The sequence below is a fragment of the Pogona vitticeps genome, chromosome 2 (assembly GCF_051106095.1).
Source record: "Pogona vitticeps strain Pit_001003342236 chromosome 2, PviZW2.1, whole genome shotgun sequence".
NCBI classification, from domain to species: Eukaryota; Metazoa; Chordata; class Lepidosauria; order Squamata; family Agamidae; genus Pogona; species Pogona vitticeps.
In genome coordinates, this window is record NC_135784.1 from 34,047,372 (window position 1) to 34,065,915 (window position 18,544).

General features: G+C 45.7%; 1 protein-coding gene across 2 annotated transcripts in view; it reads right to left on the reverse strand.

Moving 5' to 3' along the window:
• The window catches only part of CAMK1 (calcium/calmodulin dependent protein kinase I), a 41,305-nt gene extending 22,910 nt beyond the window's left edge, over nt 1–18,395 (reverse strand). Inside the window, exons 1-3 of one of the 2 annotated variants that reach the window (XM_072989253.2) lie at nt 18,216–18,395; nt 9,881–10,042; nt 3,772–3,903 (exon numbers count right to left, since the gene is read on the reverse strand). In XM_072989253.2, the coding sequence (XP_072845354.1) occupies nt 3,772–3,903; nt 9,881–9,966 (218 nt within the window). In that variant the 5' untranslated portion in view covers nt 9,967–10,042; nt 18,216–18,395. Of the gene's footprint in view, nt 1–3,771; nt 3,904–9,880; nt 10,043–10,502; nt 13,970–18,215 lie in introns of those variants that run through there. The other variant, XM_072989254.2, reaches the window with a different exon arrangement.
• Nucleotides 18,396–18,544: the final 149 nt, after the last annotated feature.

Consider the following 18,544-nt stretch of genomic DNA (forward strand, 5'->3'; position numbering starts at 1 on the left):
AGTAAAGAATTTAAATTTCCTTTTGAAGGACAGGGTATAAAACAAAAGGTTTTTGGTGTGTTTATTTTTAAATTTAAAAAAAAATGCAGAATATTCTTGTATATACAATTTTTTTTACAACAGTCAAATTGTTTTTTTTAAATGGGTTGGAATGATTCTGACATGAAGGATTAGGCTTCTGAAATAGTAAAAAAAGAAATATATATAATTAATTTTCTGGAACGTACAATATAACATGGACATGAGGCCTTACATCACTTGACAGTGATATCAGCCAACAAGAAATTTGTAGAAGGGCTCTCATGAAAAGTCAGGGTAGATCGTGGCAAAGCTGAAAATTTAAAATCCAGCCTTTGTTTTGGTGACAAAAGGAAGGGAAGTTTCCTCAGCTCTCCTTCACTACCAAGATGACAACTGTACTGTATAACTATTTTGCTACAAAGGAACAGAAAAGCAGAAATAATGAAAGGAAACCAGTAACTGAAGGGTCCTCTGAAGTCAGCACCATGCAGAGAAAAGGACTGACATAAAGGGGGCAATTAAGGGAGCAGTGTCAAGGGGCAATTCAGTGAAAATTCATCAGTAACCCCACGGCCTTACCCAACAGGAAGCCACAGTAGTGCAGAAAAGCTTCCAAGGTTATTTCACCAGGCCACACTGGACTTGCTAATATTATAATTTCATTTTCAATTTTAAAAAAATATTGCAGTGAATCCAATTTGAAAGGGGGGGTAGAAACCGGAGGCCAACATGAGGGGCCACCTACAAGAATTTGGTAACGACTGGTTTCTTTGTCAGAAGAAAATGTATGAAATACAGTGGTGCGCTTTACGATTGCCCCGCATTACGATGAAACCGCATTACGATGATCTTTTGCGATTGCAATTGCGATCGCAAAATGATGGTCTGAATGGGTTTTTTTCACTTTGCGATGATCGGTTCCCTGCTTCGGGAACCGATTCTTTGCAAAACAACGATTTTCCTCCAGCTGATTGGCGGTTTCAAAATGGCCGCCGGGCAAATAAAATGGCTCCCCGCTGTTTACTCGGACGGATTCCTCGCTGCACAGGCACCGAAAATGGCCGCCCTATGGAGGATCTTCGCTGGACTGTGAGTTTCCAGCCCACTGGAACGTATTGAAGGGATTTCAATGTGTTTCAATGAGCTTTTTATTTTTGCATCACGACGTTTTCGTTCTACAGCAATTTCGCTGGAACGAATTAATGTCGTAATGTGAGGCACCACTGTACAACAATCTCAGACTACACACCAAAGGAACCTTAATATCCAGGCGATGTGCTGCAATTAATTGATGTTACTAGGAAACAAGGACCAGGAGACACGGTTCTGGTGTCTTTCCTTAACCCCAACCATCTCTTCCCATCTTGTCCGATGCAGCTTAAGATTCCTTCTTGAAATAAGCTGCTGGGGAGATCGCTCACAACTCCCTAGAATAGTTGTGGGCGACACACAGCCTGCATACAGAGCCCTTTGCTAGCTTTTGAAGCCCTTGCCACCTCCCCTACCCTGAGTCTGAGTAGAAGTTTGTTTAAAGGACTATATATATGTCCCCACGTGAGCCTTCCCACTTCTTAAGATCTTCAGAGGAGGCCCTCCTCTCAGTCTTGTTGCCATCACTGGGATGGCAGATGCAGACTCTCAGGAGAGGGCCTTCTCCGTGGCTGCTCCCAGGTTCGGGAAAGCTCCCCCTCGGGAGGTTAGGTTGACCCCCTTCCCTTTTATCTTTCTGCTGACCGCTGAAGACCCACTTCTTCATTTCATGCAGGCATTTAATAACCCTAAATGAGTCCCCACATGAGTTTGTTTTTTTAAGTTTTAAATGCATTTAATCAGTTAATGTATTTGTAGTTAAACTGGGCAACATGTTGTGCTTTTACTTGTTTTAACATAGTGAACCACCTTGTTTCCTCTCATCAGGAGAAATGTGGCCTACAAATGAGACTAAATCAATAAAAAACAAGTTGCATGCTGTAAGTACACCTTGTTATAAAATAAAAATCTGGTTAATTTTTGCCTTCACGACACCCTGAAAGTTGGTGATATGGCAGAAAGATCAGCAATAGAGGTAGGGGGCTATCTCAATGGGTTAAAGGGAGTAAGGTATATATCCCAGAGGCTGTCTTCAAAGATCTGCCCACTTCCTTTCTTTTGAATTAAGTTGCCTCTTTCCACCATCCATTTTGCAGAACTTGGAAAGTTTTATTGTAGTGGTCGAAATCCAATTGGTACTCCAGCTAGAGTACTGAATTCATTGCTAAAAACGTACATAAATCCCACGGATTCAAGGGGTCTGCTCTAAATTGGGACCACTAATTGGAACCAGGCCAGAGATTACAATTCCAGCATCCTCCCCAACCAGCATATTCAGCGGCCCTGGTGGCTGCGGTATCCTGGAAGTTGTAGTCCAGAAGCATCCCTTTTTCCAAACTCGGACACTCTGTGATTTCTGCTTTTGACCGGACAAGAGTCTGCTTTAGTTCTTCAAAGCGTGCTGCCCTGAAAAGCTTATAAATACATCCCTAGAACATTGACAACATGACCCGGTGGGCTCTGTCGACAGAACAGTGACACCCGATGGAGCAGCAACGTTTTCTAAATGTCTCACCCCCTCGTTCCCACCAAAGGATGCAGATTTCGTGCCCTTGCTGAGCATTAAGAGAGGCACAGGAATGATCATGTGGTTTGCTCTGGGCACAAGAGGAGCTTCCACAATGCCAACCTAGACTATTTTCAGAAAGACCGATATCCCAACCCAGATAGGGGGATAAGGGAATTATGAGTACATGTGGCTGTTTCAGAGGGCTCTTGACATGTGAGGAAGCACACATAGAGGTCCACAACGGTGTCGCACATATAGGGAGGAAGAGATTTCAAGCACATGGAGGCATGCTCATACTGTATGTATATCTTTGTAGAGCTGCACTCACAGAAGCCAAGGCATACATTAGATATTGGCACACAGAACTTGGAAGCAACTAGCTACAAATATAATGATGATTAGCTGATTATTTTTCCCAGTAATAAAGATAGGACTCTAGACTGTATTACCATTGTAATTTAACAAGGGAGAACTTCATCCATTCTGGTATGTGATCAAAATATGAAAATCAGCACCTGTAATCACGTAGGTGTCAGGGAAACCGCCATCACAACAATTAAAAAAAAATAAGTGAGAGAAAAAGACCTTGCAGTGCCTACCCCCAGTCTTTGGGATGGGGGGGATCTTGAATATTTATGTGAGTCAAGGTGTTGACACTGGGCTGTCTGTTGGTGCCTTCTTCATAGGCTGCTGCTCTCTCTCAGTACATTTAGAAGTTGCTTAAGGAGAGACTAAAGCTCAGGAAAGTTACTTCTGGACTACATTATTCCCTCCACATCTAAAGCTGAGAAAAGTTTTTTTTTTGCCTGAATCTCTCTCGAGATCCACAGCTTAAGCAAAGTTCATTTTTCATACTACATTCCCCATTCTTTACATACCAGTTTTGCTTTTCGTTTTTTGCCTGCTTGAATGACTCCCTATTCTCTCTACTACTACTAATTTTCACTACTTTCACTATTTTTCCCCACTCTCTCAACTCAAGGACATAAAACCGTTCACATAGCCTGGAAAAGTTCCTTTTTTTTTTTTTAACCAGGCCGGCTGAGGGATTCTGGAAATTGTCGTCCAAATAAGGGAACTTTCTCAAAATGTGCTCTAGCAGCACCACGGGTCCAAGAGGATGGGGGGAAAGGCGGAAGAGCACTACCCACTTGTGTAGCACCGCAATCTCATTCTCAATGCTGCTCTCCTTCCCTTCCAGCACCTTCTTTGCAATGCATTTGATGGCCACCAGCTTCTGGGTTGATTTCTCTTCAGCCAGCACCACTTCTGAGAAGGCACCCCTGGAAAACAGAAATGATTGTTGGGGACCGCATGGACACCTGATGTGCCCCCAAAGGAGCACGGTCTACCATCCTTGGCCAGATTGATGCAGGGACCCTAGTAAGCAAAGAGAGGGGGTCAAGAATGGTTGGTATTCCATTGGGCTGAGCCATGGCTTGGGGGTGTGTGTGAAGCCAGTGAGTCCCAGGTTCCTAATGCAAGTCCCCTCACCCTCTTCCCCTGCCTTCCTTGCCAGCACTGGCCCCTCCCCATTCACTCAGCTGGATCTCTCACTCAGCCATTGTCACCACAGCAACCTGCAGAATCTCTGCTATTTATAGCAGAACCTGTGAGAGATGGCACCAGGCGGGCAGGCAGGCAAGAGAGAGAATGTGCCAGGAGGAAAGGAGTGAGAAGGGAAGGTTCACTGGGCAAGGCCTTGGGAAAACTGTGCCAGGTAGGAAAAAAAGATTCTCTATGGCTTATGAGGTGGTGATCCTCATGACGACGATGCTGGTGGAGCTGTGCAGATCAGTTTTGGGTAAGAGCAAATCTAGCACAGTCCTACTAGCATCTGAAGAGGGACAAGGAAGGGACGGAAAGTCACAGAAGGGTGAAATCCTGATACTTGCCTGGCAAGGGGAGAAACAAGACTATTATGCCCCAGCAGACAGCTTCTTTCATCCACAAGCATGTGTTGTTGTTCCCCTGCATGGACAGGTGCACATGGGCCCATGCACCTGCATGCATTCAAACACACACACACACACACACACACACACACACACACACACACACACACACACACACACACACACACAGAGAGAGAGCTTTCTCTACAGGCCTGGACTGTGCTTTCTTCAACACACAAAGGAAGCTACTGAGACCATCCCCTTGCTTATCTTCAGTGTTTGTGATTACAGTTCTCTGGTATCTCAGTTCTATCTATAACAGCGATAAAAAGGGGGCAGGGCAATGGCATGAGTTCAAGGAAAAATAAATCTTCACTGCAAAGCTAGAAGGAAGTCTTGTTTTGTTTACAGACCTAAGAGTGTTCAAGCCAAAAGAGGCACGGGTCAAGACAAACTTCAGCAAGTCAGCGATTCCAAGGGTATCAAGGCCACACCATCTGCACTACTTATGCCCTGCCTTTGTTTCCCTCCTGATGTCTGTGTGTGCAAATGGCTGCTTGCCTGCCTTTCTATATGCCTATTTGTGCCCAGTGAATACCCTCTTTTGCCCCAAGATTTACTCGTCCCTTCTAGCTCTGCCCACCAGAGTTTCGCTTTCTGCCTCACCAACCACAGTGGGTAGACACCACCGTTGCCCACCAGAAGATCTCCATTTGCCAGCTGCTTTTTATGGTCCAGGAAGAGTCATGGAGGAAAAGGCAATCAATGGCTATTCCTCAAGGGCCCTCTATGCTATATCCAGGATCAAAGGCCACATGCCTCTGAGTACCAGCTGCCAGGGAACAACAGGGCACAAGGGCGTAGCAGCCTTGTTTTGGCTCCATGTGAACATCCCAAAGCCGTAGGTCATCCACAGTGGGAAATGGAATGCTGAACTGAATAAGCCCTTCAATCTGCTTCAGTAGAGGCTTCTTAGGTTCTTGTGAAAAGTTAAGAGTTCTAAAAAGGATGCCTTACAAAACCTGTCACCTAGTTGGGTTGATAGGGTGGCTACAGGAAGAAGAAGACAAGGAGGCCTCTGTATTTAACAGCCGTGCAGAAGGGGGAATTTCAGGAGATGGAGCTTGCTACACGAGCCTTTCCTACTGAATTTCTTCTTCCAGACAATTGTTAAAAGTACTTGAGCTGTCTTCTCTTTTTCATAGCGCCAATGGATTGGGCTACTCCCATCTCCATCACTGTTAGGACCCTGCCTCTGGTGATATAAGACAATGCTTGTTTGTCCCAATTGTTTAATTACTTTTTTTCAAAAGCCCACCGTGCCATATTCTCCCGTGCACAGTCATTACTTAGAATTGTGATGTCTCTCTAAGCATGTACTTCAGCGCTTTTAAACCACTGTAGCTGCCTGTGGAAAAGAAGGTTGCGAACAGGAATTCAATCTGCACGGAGGCTTCGGCCTTGTAGGAATGGCATGACCTTGCAGATTCTTGTTAGCCATCATGGTAGCTGGTTACAGCAAACGCAACAAAGAACTTCATGGCATCTTAAAGGCTACCACGCTGAAGATGACATAAGCTTTGGTGGATTAGAGGCTGCTGCTTCAGTGGTGTAAAATGTTAAGTTATTTATATCTTTGAAGAGGCAGGCTTATGACAGCCACTTTTATTTTGACGAAGAGGCAGCCAGCTTGTGGGGGAGCTCTCTGAAACGTGCTCCCTGTCAGCTGTCGGCAGGAAGCTGCCCTCACCTAGCTGCTATACATGCAGACCCCACTTCTAGGGGTTGCAAAGCACCTGGTGGGGAGAGAAGCTTGAAGGAAAACCTTGTACAGTACACGCTCCCACCCAATTTGGGAGCATGTTCAGGTGTATCGCCTGCTTCTTCTTCAGAGTAAAAGCGGCCAGCTTAAGCAGGCATTTCAAAAAGCATGAACCATGTAATGCACAGTTTGCCCTTAAAAAGCACACAAGATAAACATAGCAACCACTCAAAACAACATTGACTTGTCACGAAGTATTGTTGCGCAACTCACATCTCGTCTTGGAAACAGAAAAAGGAGCAGCCAACGGAGAGGGCTTCCCCACCCCCATTCCAAGGCACTTGAGAAATTTTTCTCAACACTGGGAAATGGACCTCCAAGGTATTTATGGAGACTTCTGTGCACTCTCACCTTTTCATCCTTTCTGTAATTAACACATTAATCCTGCCTAAGTGTCTTACCCGTCTCCAGCCTGGCCTCTCTCCACTCTGAAAAGAAACCAGTCTAGGCAACTTTGCTGGCGGCCAGCTCTACCTCCGGGGGTCAAACATAGCTCCTGGCCTTCAGACAGAGATCAAGCTCCTTGCCATAAATCCTTCCCCCACCTGGTGTCCTCCTGATTTGTTTAATTACACCTCCCATCATCCCCACCCAGGACAGACCAACTTTGTCCTACCAGAAATTCTGGATACTAATCTCCATCAGCACCCCCCATTATGGCCAATGGTAAGAGTCTGATGGAGCTGCAGTTGAAAACAATTCAGGGGAAGGAGGATGTGAAAATTTTCCACACTCTGCCACTGAGCATCGTGCTAGGGGATCATGGGAGTTGTAATCCAGCACATCAGGAGGGCACAATATTGGGGAAAACTGCTATGTGGGAAGAAGGATGGGACTATAAGGAGGTGGGAGAGACAAAGCAGCCTTTGGGGAGGGGAGTAAACATTTTTCTTCTCCCACGCTGAATATAAACATTGATTTCTTAAGTCTACCTTTGTTCACAAATATCTCACATGGATTACATCCGTTTGATAAAACAAAGCTGGAGAAAAGTGAGACTGAAAATGGCTCCTGGCATAAGTCACACAGAGGCCTCACCACCTCAGCCATGGGAAATAAATCCCTCCCACTCTGAAAAAAAAAATAAAAAATGTTAGGGTTCTATGGGTTGTCCAGATACTTAAGCAGTAGCTTAGATCTGTCAATATTGACCAAGGCCTGTACTAATATTTGAGACCATCTCATTCCAAAACACATTCAACATCTGCAGGCCCAGCCCTGGCACAAATCTTGAGGTGGAGTATATTGATAATTCAGGGTGGGTGGAAGAGTAAATGTTTAGAAGGAACTTACTTGTACCAAAATATGGGCTCTGAATCCTGCTCCACATTTTCCCCTCCTTCTACTTTGCCCCATTTAGCAGCTGACTGCTGCAACCATGTGATCCTAAAAATGTCCATGACAGGCCACCACATGATCTAAGGCGGAATTCCAGAACCAGCATCCTTCAAATGTGCCAGACAACAAGTCCCACCATCCACATCAGAATGGGAGTTATAATCCAACCTATCTGTCTGATGCCATGCTAGAGAAAGCTATTCTAGAAAAAACATGAACATAGACAACAGAGACATGTAGTCCTTTAGGGGCACAACCCATTCCCCTAATATCCTGAAGTAAAAACTGGTGGAAAATGGTAAATCATGATCCCAGTAGTGTGATTTGTCACCAGCGAGGTGAAGAGGGAGGACGGTTATAGCTCCTTCCAAAGTGCCAGAGGGGGAAAAAACCTGAATTTCAACCCATTCTGAGGTGAACATGACCAATCAATGATCTACAGACCCATCATATCTGCAATATACTTGGTTTTTCACCAAGATTCTATCCTTTTAAGAAAATGGAGAATGATGAGTGAGCAAGAAGGCCAAACAATTTTAGATAAGGCTACAAATATCTCTGTCCCTGACTTTACAAAGTTCTCACTAATGATGCACCAGACCCATGACTCACAGGGTCAATGTCAGGCGGACTTTCTAAGTAGCAGGAGCTATGACATTATCTGCCACCCCCCTCAGGACGCCCTATTCGCTCAGAGCTTAGTTGCAATACTCAAAGTACCTGGGAAAGAAAGGCATTTGCTCAGGAACAAGTTATTCCTGCTGTAATGCAAAGTAATGGGGGTGGGGGTGGTTATGGCTTGATCCTGAATAGTCAATTAAGAGCCATCAAGTGGCTCTTAATGATTCATAAGGACATTCAGCTGCCTCAATTACTGGACTCTTCTTACAGGGGTGGGGGCAGAAGGGGCATGAGGTGGCTATGGCCTCTACCCCAATGAGACCCTACACCTCGAAATGTATTAGTACAATGCTGGCTCTTATTGAAGGCAATTGTACAAGGAAGACAAAGCACTTTTAACTATGCACCATCTCAGAGTCAGTCCTGTCGTTGTACAAAATAAACCAAATGCTTAAAGCAGTAGTTGCTGGGATCAACAGCAGTTCCTTTCTGTTCTTCCTGCTCTTTCTAGCCAGGAAAGAATTACCATAGGCCATGCAGTTCTTGCTCTCATCCCCAAAGCTGACCGGATGCTCTTCCACATGGTGAAGGATGCTATCCTGTTGCCAAAGCTCAAATAAGATTCAGCAGGCAGTCCGGTCAGCTCCTCTACGTGGGACTGATGCTTTGACAATTGGCAGTTTAACTCAGGATGTTTGTCCCTACCTTCTCTAGACACTTTCTACAAGTTTGGCCACCTTGATGTGGGAGAAAAAAATATATATATCCTGGTAGCTACTTCAACTTGAAATTGTTTTGGGTTTTGGTTTCCAAAGGTCTCTAAGTTATAAGCAGTAGCCAGGCGTGAATAAAACATAATGGCTCATTTAATGACTTTTCCTCAAAAGCTATACAATGAGCAGGACCAGTAGCTCTTGCAGTCATCCATCTGCAAACAACTTAAAATAATCAAAAGTGAAATAGGACTCTCAAATGGCTGGGAAATCCTACGTTATGTTAACAAAGGCTACCTTTCTTCAATTGGGTGCCCCCCACATATCCTGCACAAATCTGGGAATGATGGGACATGTAGTCAAACAAACCAGGCTTAATAGAAGAACAAACCAGCCTCAGTAGGAACAAATCCTTGGAACACACATCAAAGATAGATCAGTTGGGACCTCCTGGTTCTGGCTGATTTGGAAGAGATTTGCAAATGGCTTCTGAATTCCAGCTATCTTCCAAGAGGAACAACAATCTTCCCTGTTCCCACCACCCATCACCTCCTAGTTTGCTAAAACTAAAATAGCTTTTAACTGGAAGAATTGGAAATAAATTTGTGTGTAAAAAAATCCAGATATTGACAACACTAGTACACTGACAATGAGTTACATGCTCAGAGGCACCCTTTTTATTCAATTAGCGATATAAATTTACTCTGTCCAGCCATGGCCAACCAGTACTTCACTTTTGGTGATCTCTGTGGTTTGGAGTGTGTGTGAGAGAGAGTCTCGCACAAAGTTGATCCTAGTAGCCTGCTCAGTCCTACCTTAAAGGGATCAGTGACAACCCAAATAACCTCAGAAAGCAATTGCATGAACTCACGTGCCCAGGACTTCCCGGAATTCATAGATCTCCCGGATATCTGCAGCATGCTTCTTCCAGCTGGGATCCTCCTTTTCCAAAGGCATGGTTCTTCCTAAGCTAAACTGTGGGCCACCAAATGTTCAGGATCAGAGGGGAAGGCAGCGGCGGCCAGCTGAGAACCTACCGAGGCAAGGACAGACACAGGGTGTTAAAACAGACAGGATCTCAAGGCAGGATTGTGTCCAGAAGCGAAGCACGACCTCAGAGAAGAATAAAAGAGGGGCAACACAAAACAGATGCCCCTTAGCACATTCAAGTCTTGCACAGCACATGGCCTTCCAGTGAAAGGGGGGGCGTGAAACCAATCAGCATGACAATCCCAGAGCCCATGGGGCACCCTATTTGCTGTGAAGCGGCTGAAGTTTAAAAACATTTGCTCAGAATGCATGCAAAAAAAAAAAATCTTCTGAAACTGTCTCCTTGCAGCTCAGCTGTCTCTGGCAAGCCCCTCAGAGAGGCCACGACCTGCTCAACAGGAGCTGGGCCCTCACTGTGACAAGCAGCAGAGCAGGAGATCTCCTGAGGATAAGGGGCGGAGGCCGGGAGACGGGGGGGGGGGGGGGAGCGTGCGTCGCCTTACCTAAAACTCCTTGCCACTTCCACTCATCTCAAGCGCACCTCTTCCCAATTTATTTCATCTTGGTGCCCTTAAGCATATTGCTCAGACTTTATCCTATTTGGTAACATGACTGCTGTCTCCATGGCAACAGCTACAGCTCCTGCAACACGGCAAAAAGACAGCTCTTCCCTCTGCCCGGACCGGTGTCTGCCGGAGGGCAGAACCCTCTGACGATTGTCACACAGGCCCCTTAAAAATTCCTAGGCTCTTTGCCCACTCCCTCCTTTGGAGATTCAGCGAGCCAGTCCTCCATAAGTAATATTTCCACCCACCCACCCGCATTCGGTGGCTTGCTTCTGTGCAGACTAAGCACGACCCCGTCTGTGTTTTCAGTCTCATCTGTTTGACTTTTGTTTTGGCTGAACTACGACTGCCTTAGGCTGAAAAAGAAATGATGCATTTTTAAAAAATAATAATAAAGTAAAATTAAAATCATAAAATATACGGCGCACAGACATTTTGAAAGCCGAGTTACATAATGCCCGTTCCCCTCCCTCCTCGCTGCAAAGAAAGATCCACTTTCAGTATAAAGTCACACAAGGACAACCCAAGTTCCTCTTGGCTCAGGTTCCTGCCATACAAGCAGGCATGGTCTCCGCTGAAGGGCAGAGACACCCTGGTTAGAGGAAGGGCAAGCTCTATTGGGTAACATCCACTCAAGGAAATGGAGTCAGGGTGAGCCCGTATTGCTTCGCCTTTCCCAGAGCAACCTGCCATCAACGCACACAAGGATGTACCTCCTGGAGATTCTTCCCCATGTTTAAAAAAAAAAAACCATCCCCCTAGAAAGCTAACATGTTAAAGAGAAGGCATTCTCCTATAGACTGCCCGTTGTCCCAAGATGCTAATATTTTTCTTTATAGTTGACAAAGGGAACAAGGGAGAAGACTCACCCTATCCTTCTGAACTGGTGACCTGTCTATAAGAGATGTAGCATGCCTTTTTTTAAAATAATGAGTCCTTCACCTCTGTGACAACAGCACAGACACTAAAGAGCAGAAGATGATTCAGATCTTTTGGCTAAACTAATTTAACTCTCTACATGTGAATTTTAGGAACCAAAATCATTGGTGCCTTCCAGATGGACAGGGTGTAGTTTTGTCACTTAAAAACCAATTAAGCAAACTTATGCCATTTGTAAAGTGGGAAATGGGGGATGGCTAAACCATCTAACACACAATGTAACATCAACAGGCTCAGTCTGTCTCTTTAATCCTACAAGCTAACCATGGGGGAGGTGTGCATAAATTCATTGCATCCATGCATGCATGCGTGTGTGCACACATATCTGCAGGTGTGAATGTGTAAAAGCAGCACAGCACTCTCTATCTGATACAATCAGGATTCCAGCTTGGCCAAAACAGCAGTTTCATGGTGAACTTTACAACTCAGCAGACATATTTAAACATTAGCTTTCATCTATGAATTAACCACATGCCGATTGAATGACATGTTCCCCTCCAAGGAAAAAAGTAACTCTATGCCTGGGTTGGCTTAGTATGGAATTATCCCACCTAGATAACAAGGTGCTAAATGCCATGCTGAAATCCAAGCCAAATGCAACAGCTAAATAAACCAATAAATAGATGAAGGACTCAGCTGAGTGTCACATAAGACTCATCTAAAAGACTTGCTCTTATACTCGTTAGTCAATATTATATAACTGCAGATCCTCTTCACAGAATTGCATAAGTGGCCAATAGTTACGTTATAGCTGGGAATCTATCCTGACTTGAGCCGAAGCCTGAAGGACCACTTTACTAGTTTCACCTACCTTTAAAGCGAAAGCCTCAAATTTGCGAAGGGGCCCTGTTTAAATAGAGAAAATTGCAAGAAGGAGGGGGGTGCTTAATCCTTCACCCCCCAGCCCAGGATGTCTACCATGCCTTGGATGTTTTTCAAGGGGATGGGGAAGGAAATAAATAGAGGACATTCAGGTAAATGAAGTTGCAAACTGCAAGGCCTCATCTGTCTTTTTTCTTGCTGCCCCACTCATTTGTCATCAGCAACGAATACTGCCTGGGATGTTAGAGAAAGAGGAAAAGAAGAAGGAAGGGTAGTAGCAGCAGCAATTGCAAAAAGCTCTCTTCCTTTGTTCCCTTCTTTCGTTGGTTGATTATGTGCTATCCAGTCACATATGACTCATAGTGACTCGAAGAGGGCTCTTCAGGTATGTATTCTCGAAGGCTTTCACAGCCAGGATCCGATGAACACAGAGTTCTAAGTCCTGTCCTCTGAAGATGCCCATGGCCACAGAGACTGGTGAAATGTGAGGAAGAAAAACCTCCAGAACATGGCCAAACACCCCAAAAAAAACCCACAACAGCCATCTTTTCAGGTATGTGAGATATTTAAATAGGAGTTTTACTAGCCAGCACCACTCTGCCTCCCAGTTAGTTCTTGCCCAAGCAGGAACATGAACCTGGGTCTCCTGAGTCTTAGTCCATGGCTCTGTCTACTACACCAGAGCATTACGCCCTTAACTATTAAGATAAACACCAAGGAGAGCAAAATAAATGAGAACATGTGGCCCTACTATATGGCAAAATGGAAAGTGAACATCTCAGAGAGCAGATGCTGGCTGATAGGAAATAGCGGGAAGCTGTTGCAGGAAGACACAGGAAAGTGTGCCATATACCCTGGCCTGTACCCCAAAAGTTCACCTGGTGGCCCTCAGATCCAGTGGATGAGTCTATTCTTGCACTAGTAAGATTGCCACACCAGTTGGTTCAATACAGAGTGAAATCTTATCTTCTGCTTTTCTCAGCACAATGTTTCAAACATTCCCTAGAAAAAGCAGGAAGCAGTTCCAGAAAGAGTTGCTGGAACACAAGGTAAAGCGTGCCAGCTCCCAATATCACACATTTAGGCAGTGGGCTCTTTAATGCCTTTTCCCCTGCACGAAAGACTCCAAAAGATTTCTCTTCTTATGGACTGCAGTTACTTGTTTTTGTTTTGTATGTACATTAGCATCTCAAAATGAGGTACGTTCGAAACTGGGAGGTACCTGTGCATAATACAGCTGAGGTGCGTAGCATTGCTATTCAAACCAGGGAAGAGAGGGTTTACATAGCTTACTGCCTGCGTGGTGTGGATGTAAGTAGCGCAAAGGCAAGAATGCTCCCTGGGTTCATGCCATCTGGAAAGGGTCAGATCTGGATCTCCCAAGCTGCATGATCAGAACCATTACAAGAAGAGTTTTCCATGTGAAACAGTGGGGTGAATGGTGCTTCATCTATTCCCCTGCAATCAATGTGCATCATAGTCAAAGTCAACCATGTTATTTGGGCACCTAAGGAAGATCGTTCTGCAAGCACTTCCCCTCCTGCCCAACATAAAATTGCCATGAGTTGGATCTAGACTCAGCCATACTTAAGAGCAATACATCCCTTAAAATTAATGGATCCAAATAGCCCAGTTCAAGAATAATAAATGACTAACCAACTACTATTTGTTACCTTTTTTATGACTACCAAATACTATGGTCTCGGCAGTCACTCCCGTCTGCCTAATGGTAGGGCTGGCACTGCATAGGATTAAAAGATGAGGGCTCACTCGCAGCTTATTTAAACCATTACTGGCTTATATTCACAAAGGCTTTCACGGCCGGGATCTAATGGTTGTTGTGGGTTTTTTGGGCTCTTTGGCCGTGTTCTGAATGTTGTTCTTCCTAATGTTTCACCAGTCTCTGTGGCCGGCATCTTCAGAGGCCAGGAAGGTATGTGAGATATCTGAAGATGCTGGCCACAGAGAGTGGCGAAACATTAGGAAGAACAACCTTCAGAACACGGCCAAAGAGCCCGAAAAAACCCACAACAACCTTTACTGGCTTCTCTGAAAGGCATTAGCAGCTCTGAAGGCCTCAGGGAGCTTGAGATAGATGGACAGAATGACTTAGCTCAAGATGAAGGCTATAGGGACGTGGTGGCGCTGTGGGCTAAACCGCAAAAGCCTGTGCTGCAGGGTCAGAAGACCAAGCAGTCGTAAGATCGAATCCACGCGACGGAGTGAGCTCCCGTCACTTGTCCCAGCTCCCGCCAACCTAGCGGTTCGAATGCATGCAAATGCGAGTAGATAAATAGGGACCACCTCGGTGGGAAGGTAACAGCGTTCCGTGTCTAAGTCGCACTGGCCATGTGACCACGGAAGATTGTCTTCGGACAAAACGCTGGCTCTATGGCTTGGAAACGGGGATGAGCACCGCCCCCTAGAGTCGAACACGAGTGGACAAAAATTGTCAAGGGGAACCTTTACCTTTACCTATAGTACTGTAAGGACTTGTACTGTACCAAATGATCTGCTCTTCTCACCAAAAACTGCTACTATAATGACCAAGGCTTGAAGCTATAGAGAGCAAGTTTCAGTGTGGCGTGCCTTTTGACATCCCTTCGGTTTTGGCTCTTAAAAGAAATCTCCATGCATGGAATTCTTTAACTCTAAGGATATGTCTTTAGCTTCAGGTTCCATCTAGTAGAGTTCCTGGAAAACACACAGCCAACCTTCCAAGCTTGAAGTCTTCCTCCTCCCCCCAGCTCTGTACTACATCCGATCAGATCTCTCTCTATTGTCAGCTCCTGTCACAGGGCAATCAATGCTAAAGAGGTTCAAGAAGCTATCCACATGACCTCTAGCTCTTAGTAAAGTCAAGACATAGACACAGACAAAGCAAAACAGATAAAGATAGCTCAGCATTGTCAGGAGTGGCAGGCACGGAACACGGCAATGCCAGACAGATACCGGTATAGAGGAAAAACACAGCCCTCCACCAGCAAATGCATAAACAAGGAGCACTTCCCCACCTCATGCCACACATACATACAGGGACCAAAGGCAAATGCACAAGCACAAATGCAGAGAGAATGCTGATGCACCTTTCTGAATCAGAGGTAGGACAGGGGAACTGGTATTTCCCATCATGTTGCCATAGCTATGCCAGCTGCCTGTCACACAATATACAGAATGTCTGATATCCAGGGTTAGGTGGGTTGCATAACTGCGGGGAAATACAATGGGAAAACCATCCTGCTATTTGCCCGAATGTATAACTACCGTGCTAGGAAGAAGCTAACAAGGAGGGCTTCTTTGCTGCCTCTGAAGCCATGCGGTGGAAAGGACCAACCAGGACCCTGTCTGAGCCCTTTAAGCATCCCTCTGTATCTTACTAAGTGATAGCTTTTGGGAGGGTAGTAAAATAAGAGAATGTCCAACATGCAATTTTTTTTTCATTTTATTTATAAAAAAAAACCAGAAACAGTCAAGAAAACAGCTTGGCTCTCCTTACACCTATGCTGTTCCCAGTGCCACCGTCCAAAATATGTACAGTACAAATCAATCAGATTAGAAGGAACAATGTTCCTGAGTGAGAAATCCCATTTTCAACCGCCAAACAACAGAACTTGACTGCTGAGAAAAATGTGAAAATGGAGGTGGGCTAGAGAGGCATCTGAATCCCACACAACAAAACTTGCGATGTAATCTGTATTCTTGTTTTTCTCAAAAGCAAGCCCCTAAAGAGCCATTCCTAGGTAAGCATGTATAAGTAGTGCAGGCCAAGGCGGCTTTCGCCCTCCCCTCCCTTATTATTAAACAAAGCTTCCACTTCCTCTGGCATTTCCGTTCTTTAGTAAACAGAACTCCCTCCACTTCTGCATTTCCTCCAGCAAGTATAAAATAATTAGCACAAGACAGATCTTTAAAATATCTAATAAAAAAAATAATTATGTCCCATCAAGTCAGTTCTGACTTACGGTGGCCATTTACAGGGTTTCCTAGGTAGAGAATACACAGAAGTCATTTACCATTCCTTTTTTTTTCTGGGGACATCCTGGCACTGTGCAGCTTACCCAAGGCTCCACGGGCTGGGCTCCACTCACTGGAGACAAAGTGGAGAATCCACCTCCCAGTTTTTTGCCTGTGCAGCCAGATGCCTAAACCACAGAGCTATCCAGCCAGCTTTAACACATCTATCAAGAACCAATATGATGTAGTGATGAGCTAGGTCTCCGGAGACCTGGGTTCAAATCCCCACTCAACCATGGCACTGGTAAATCCACCCCTTAAATATCTCACATGCCTCTCACATGGGAGTCACCCTAAGTTAGATGGGACTTGACAGCATAAAACAATAGTGGACGATTCAAGAGAAGGAATGGAAAACAATTTTGCAAATTTATCATGTTGAGGGGCTGTTTAGAAACAGCCTAACAACAAATAAAGTAACAAAACATAAATGTGCACCCTCAGAAGGAAATGTGTGCATTAAACTAACACGCAGCCACCGGAGTATCGTCACATTCAGAAAGACGCTATGTACTACAGGGAGATAACAGTAGATTTGAAAAGAGACAGGTTCTTGTCGGCAAAACAATTATGTAACATTCACACCCAGATGCAGATCAGTAAAATGGCAATCACACGTTCATGTTCATACTTTTATTCTTATTATCTCTCTCACACACAGAGAGAGTTGCATACTCAGACACTGCTGATTTCACAGCAAATAATCACACATGGGAGTCAATGAAAAGCAAAGCCTATGCCCACCTCTGCCCTCAGATGTGTTTTGTGTTCTCGCAGCTGTATAAAAAAAAGGCAGCTTAGACATCCACGCAAAGATAGGTATATCGGTACAGAGACAAAGGAATATATCACATGGGTCTCTTCCCACTGGCACGATGATACAAAGAAAGGTACATGACACATTCCACTGATATCTCTTCGCACAAAGATCACTGATGGGTACTGGGTTCAAAGACACACACGCAGCACAGCATGAAAATATGGATACTGGCATGAGCAACAATTTGCACACAAAGATACCAGGTACATCACATAGGAAATACCATACAGAACCCTGTACAGGCGGTGGAAACATTGCACAGAGCAGACCGATACCTGCTCAGACAGAACTATACATTAGAACCTACAATCCTACAGGTTCAAGGTCATCTCACACAAACCTTCTACACACTGAGGAGAGAAACAACTGCATGTCGTCCCCCCCCTTCCCGTCCCCCACCCGCCTGGAGACACAGACCAAGAGGGCAGAGTCATCAACTCAAGGAAAGGGCAGTACGGGGCATAATTCCAGTCTTGCAAAACAACTGCATGCCTCTGTTCACTGTGCCTGAAGTCCCACTGTGTCCAGCAAGGTAAATACAAGCACGAAAAGCATCGCAAAGGTAGGCAGGTAGGCAGGTGCAGAGCAAAGGAAAGCTACCAGCCTTTACAGACTGGAATTGAACACACACACACACACACACACACACACACACACACACACACACACACACACACACACACACACACACTTAGGAGACCCTCCCGTCTGTATGCAGAGAGAAGGGATCAGGATGGAACGCCCGCCCATAAACATTTACACAGCGATGGCAAGGAGATACGAACCCTGATCCGGTACTCTCACACACATATACCCGCGGACGGTGGCAAGTGCGGGCACAGGGAGGACCACCTCCGCTCTCCCACTTATATGCCACATGGGCAAGTCATGGCAAACATATATACACACACACACACACACACTCAGGACGACCCGCAGCCCACACAGGGACCCCGGGAGGCTCGCTCACGCGGTGCAAACAAGGCGCGATGGGCAATGCCACTCACTCACTCAACCCACCAGCCCACCCCGCTCGGTCCTAAACCGCCCCTCACCTTTTCTTTTTTATCTGTGGCTTGCAAAGGTGGGTTCCCTAGATCACGCCTTCCGGCCGGAGCGGTCCCTGCCCGCCTGCCTGCCCGCCTTCTCCCTCCTTCCCTCCCCGCGCAAGCTGCGCGCCGCCGAGCCTTCGAAAATCGCCGCTCTCCCTTCGCCGCTCGCCCGTCAGGCGCGCGCCCCCCCCAGCAAAGACGTCACCGCGAGCAGGCGGGGCTCGACACGCGAAGGGAGCCAATCGGCGCCGGCCCGAGAGGCGGGCGTTGCCCTGCAGGCCACGGGATTGCACTAAAATTAACTCGGGCTGGTGGGGCGCGAGATGGGTGGG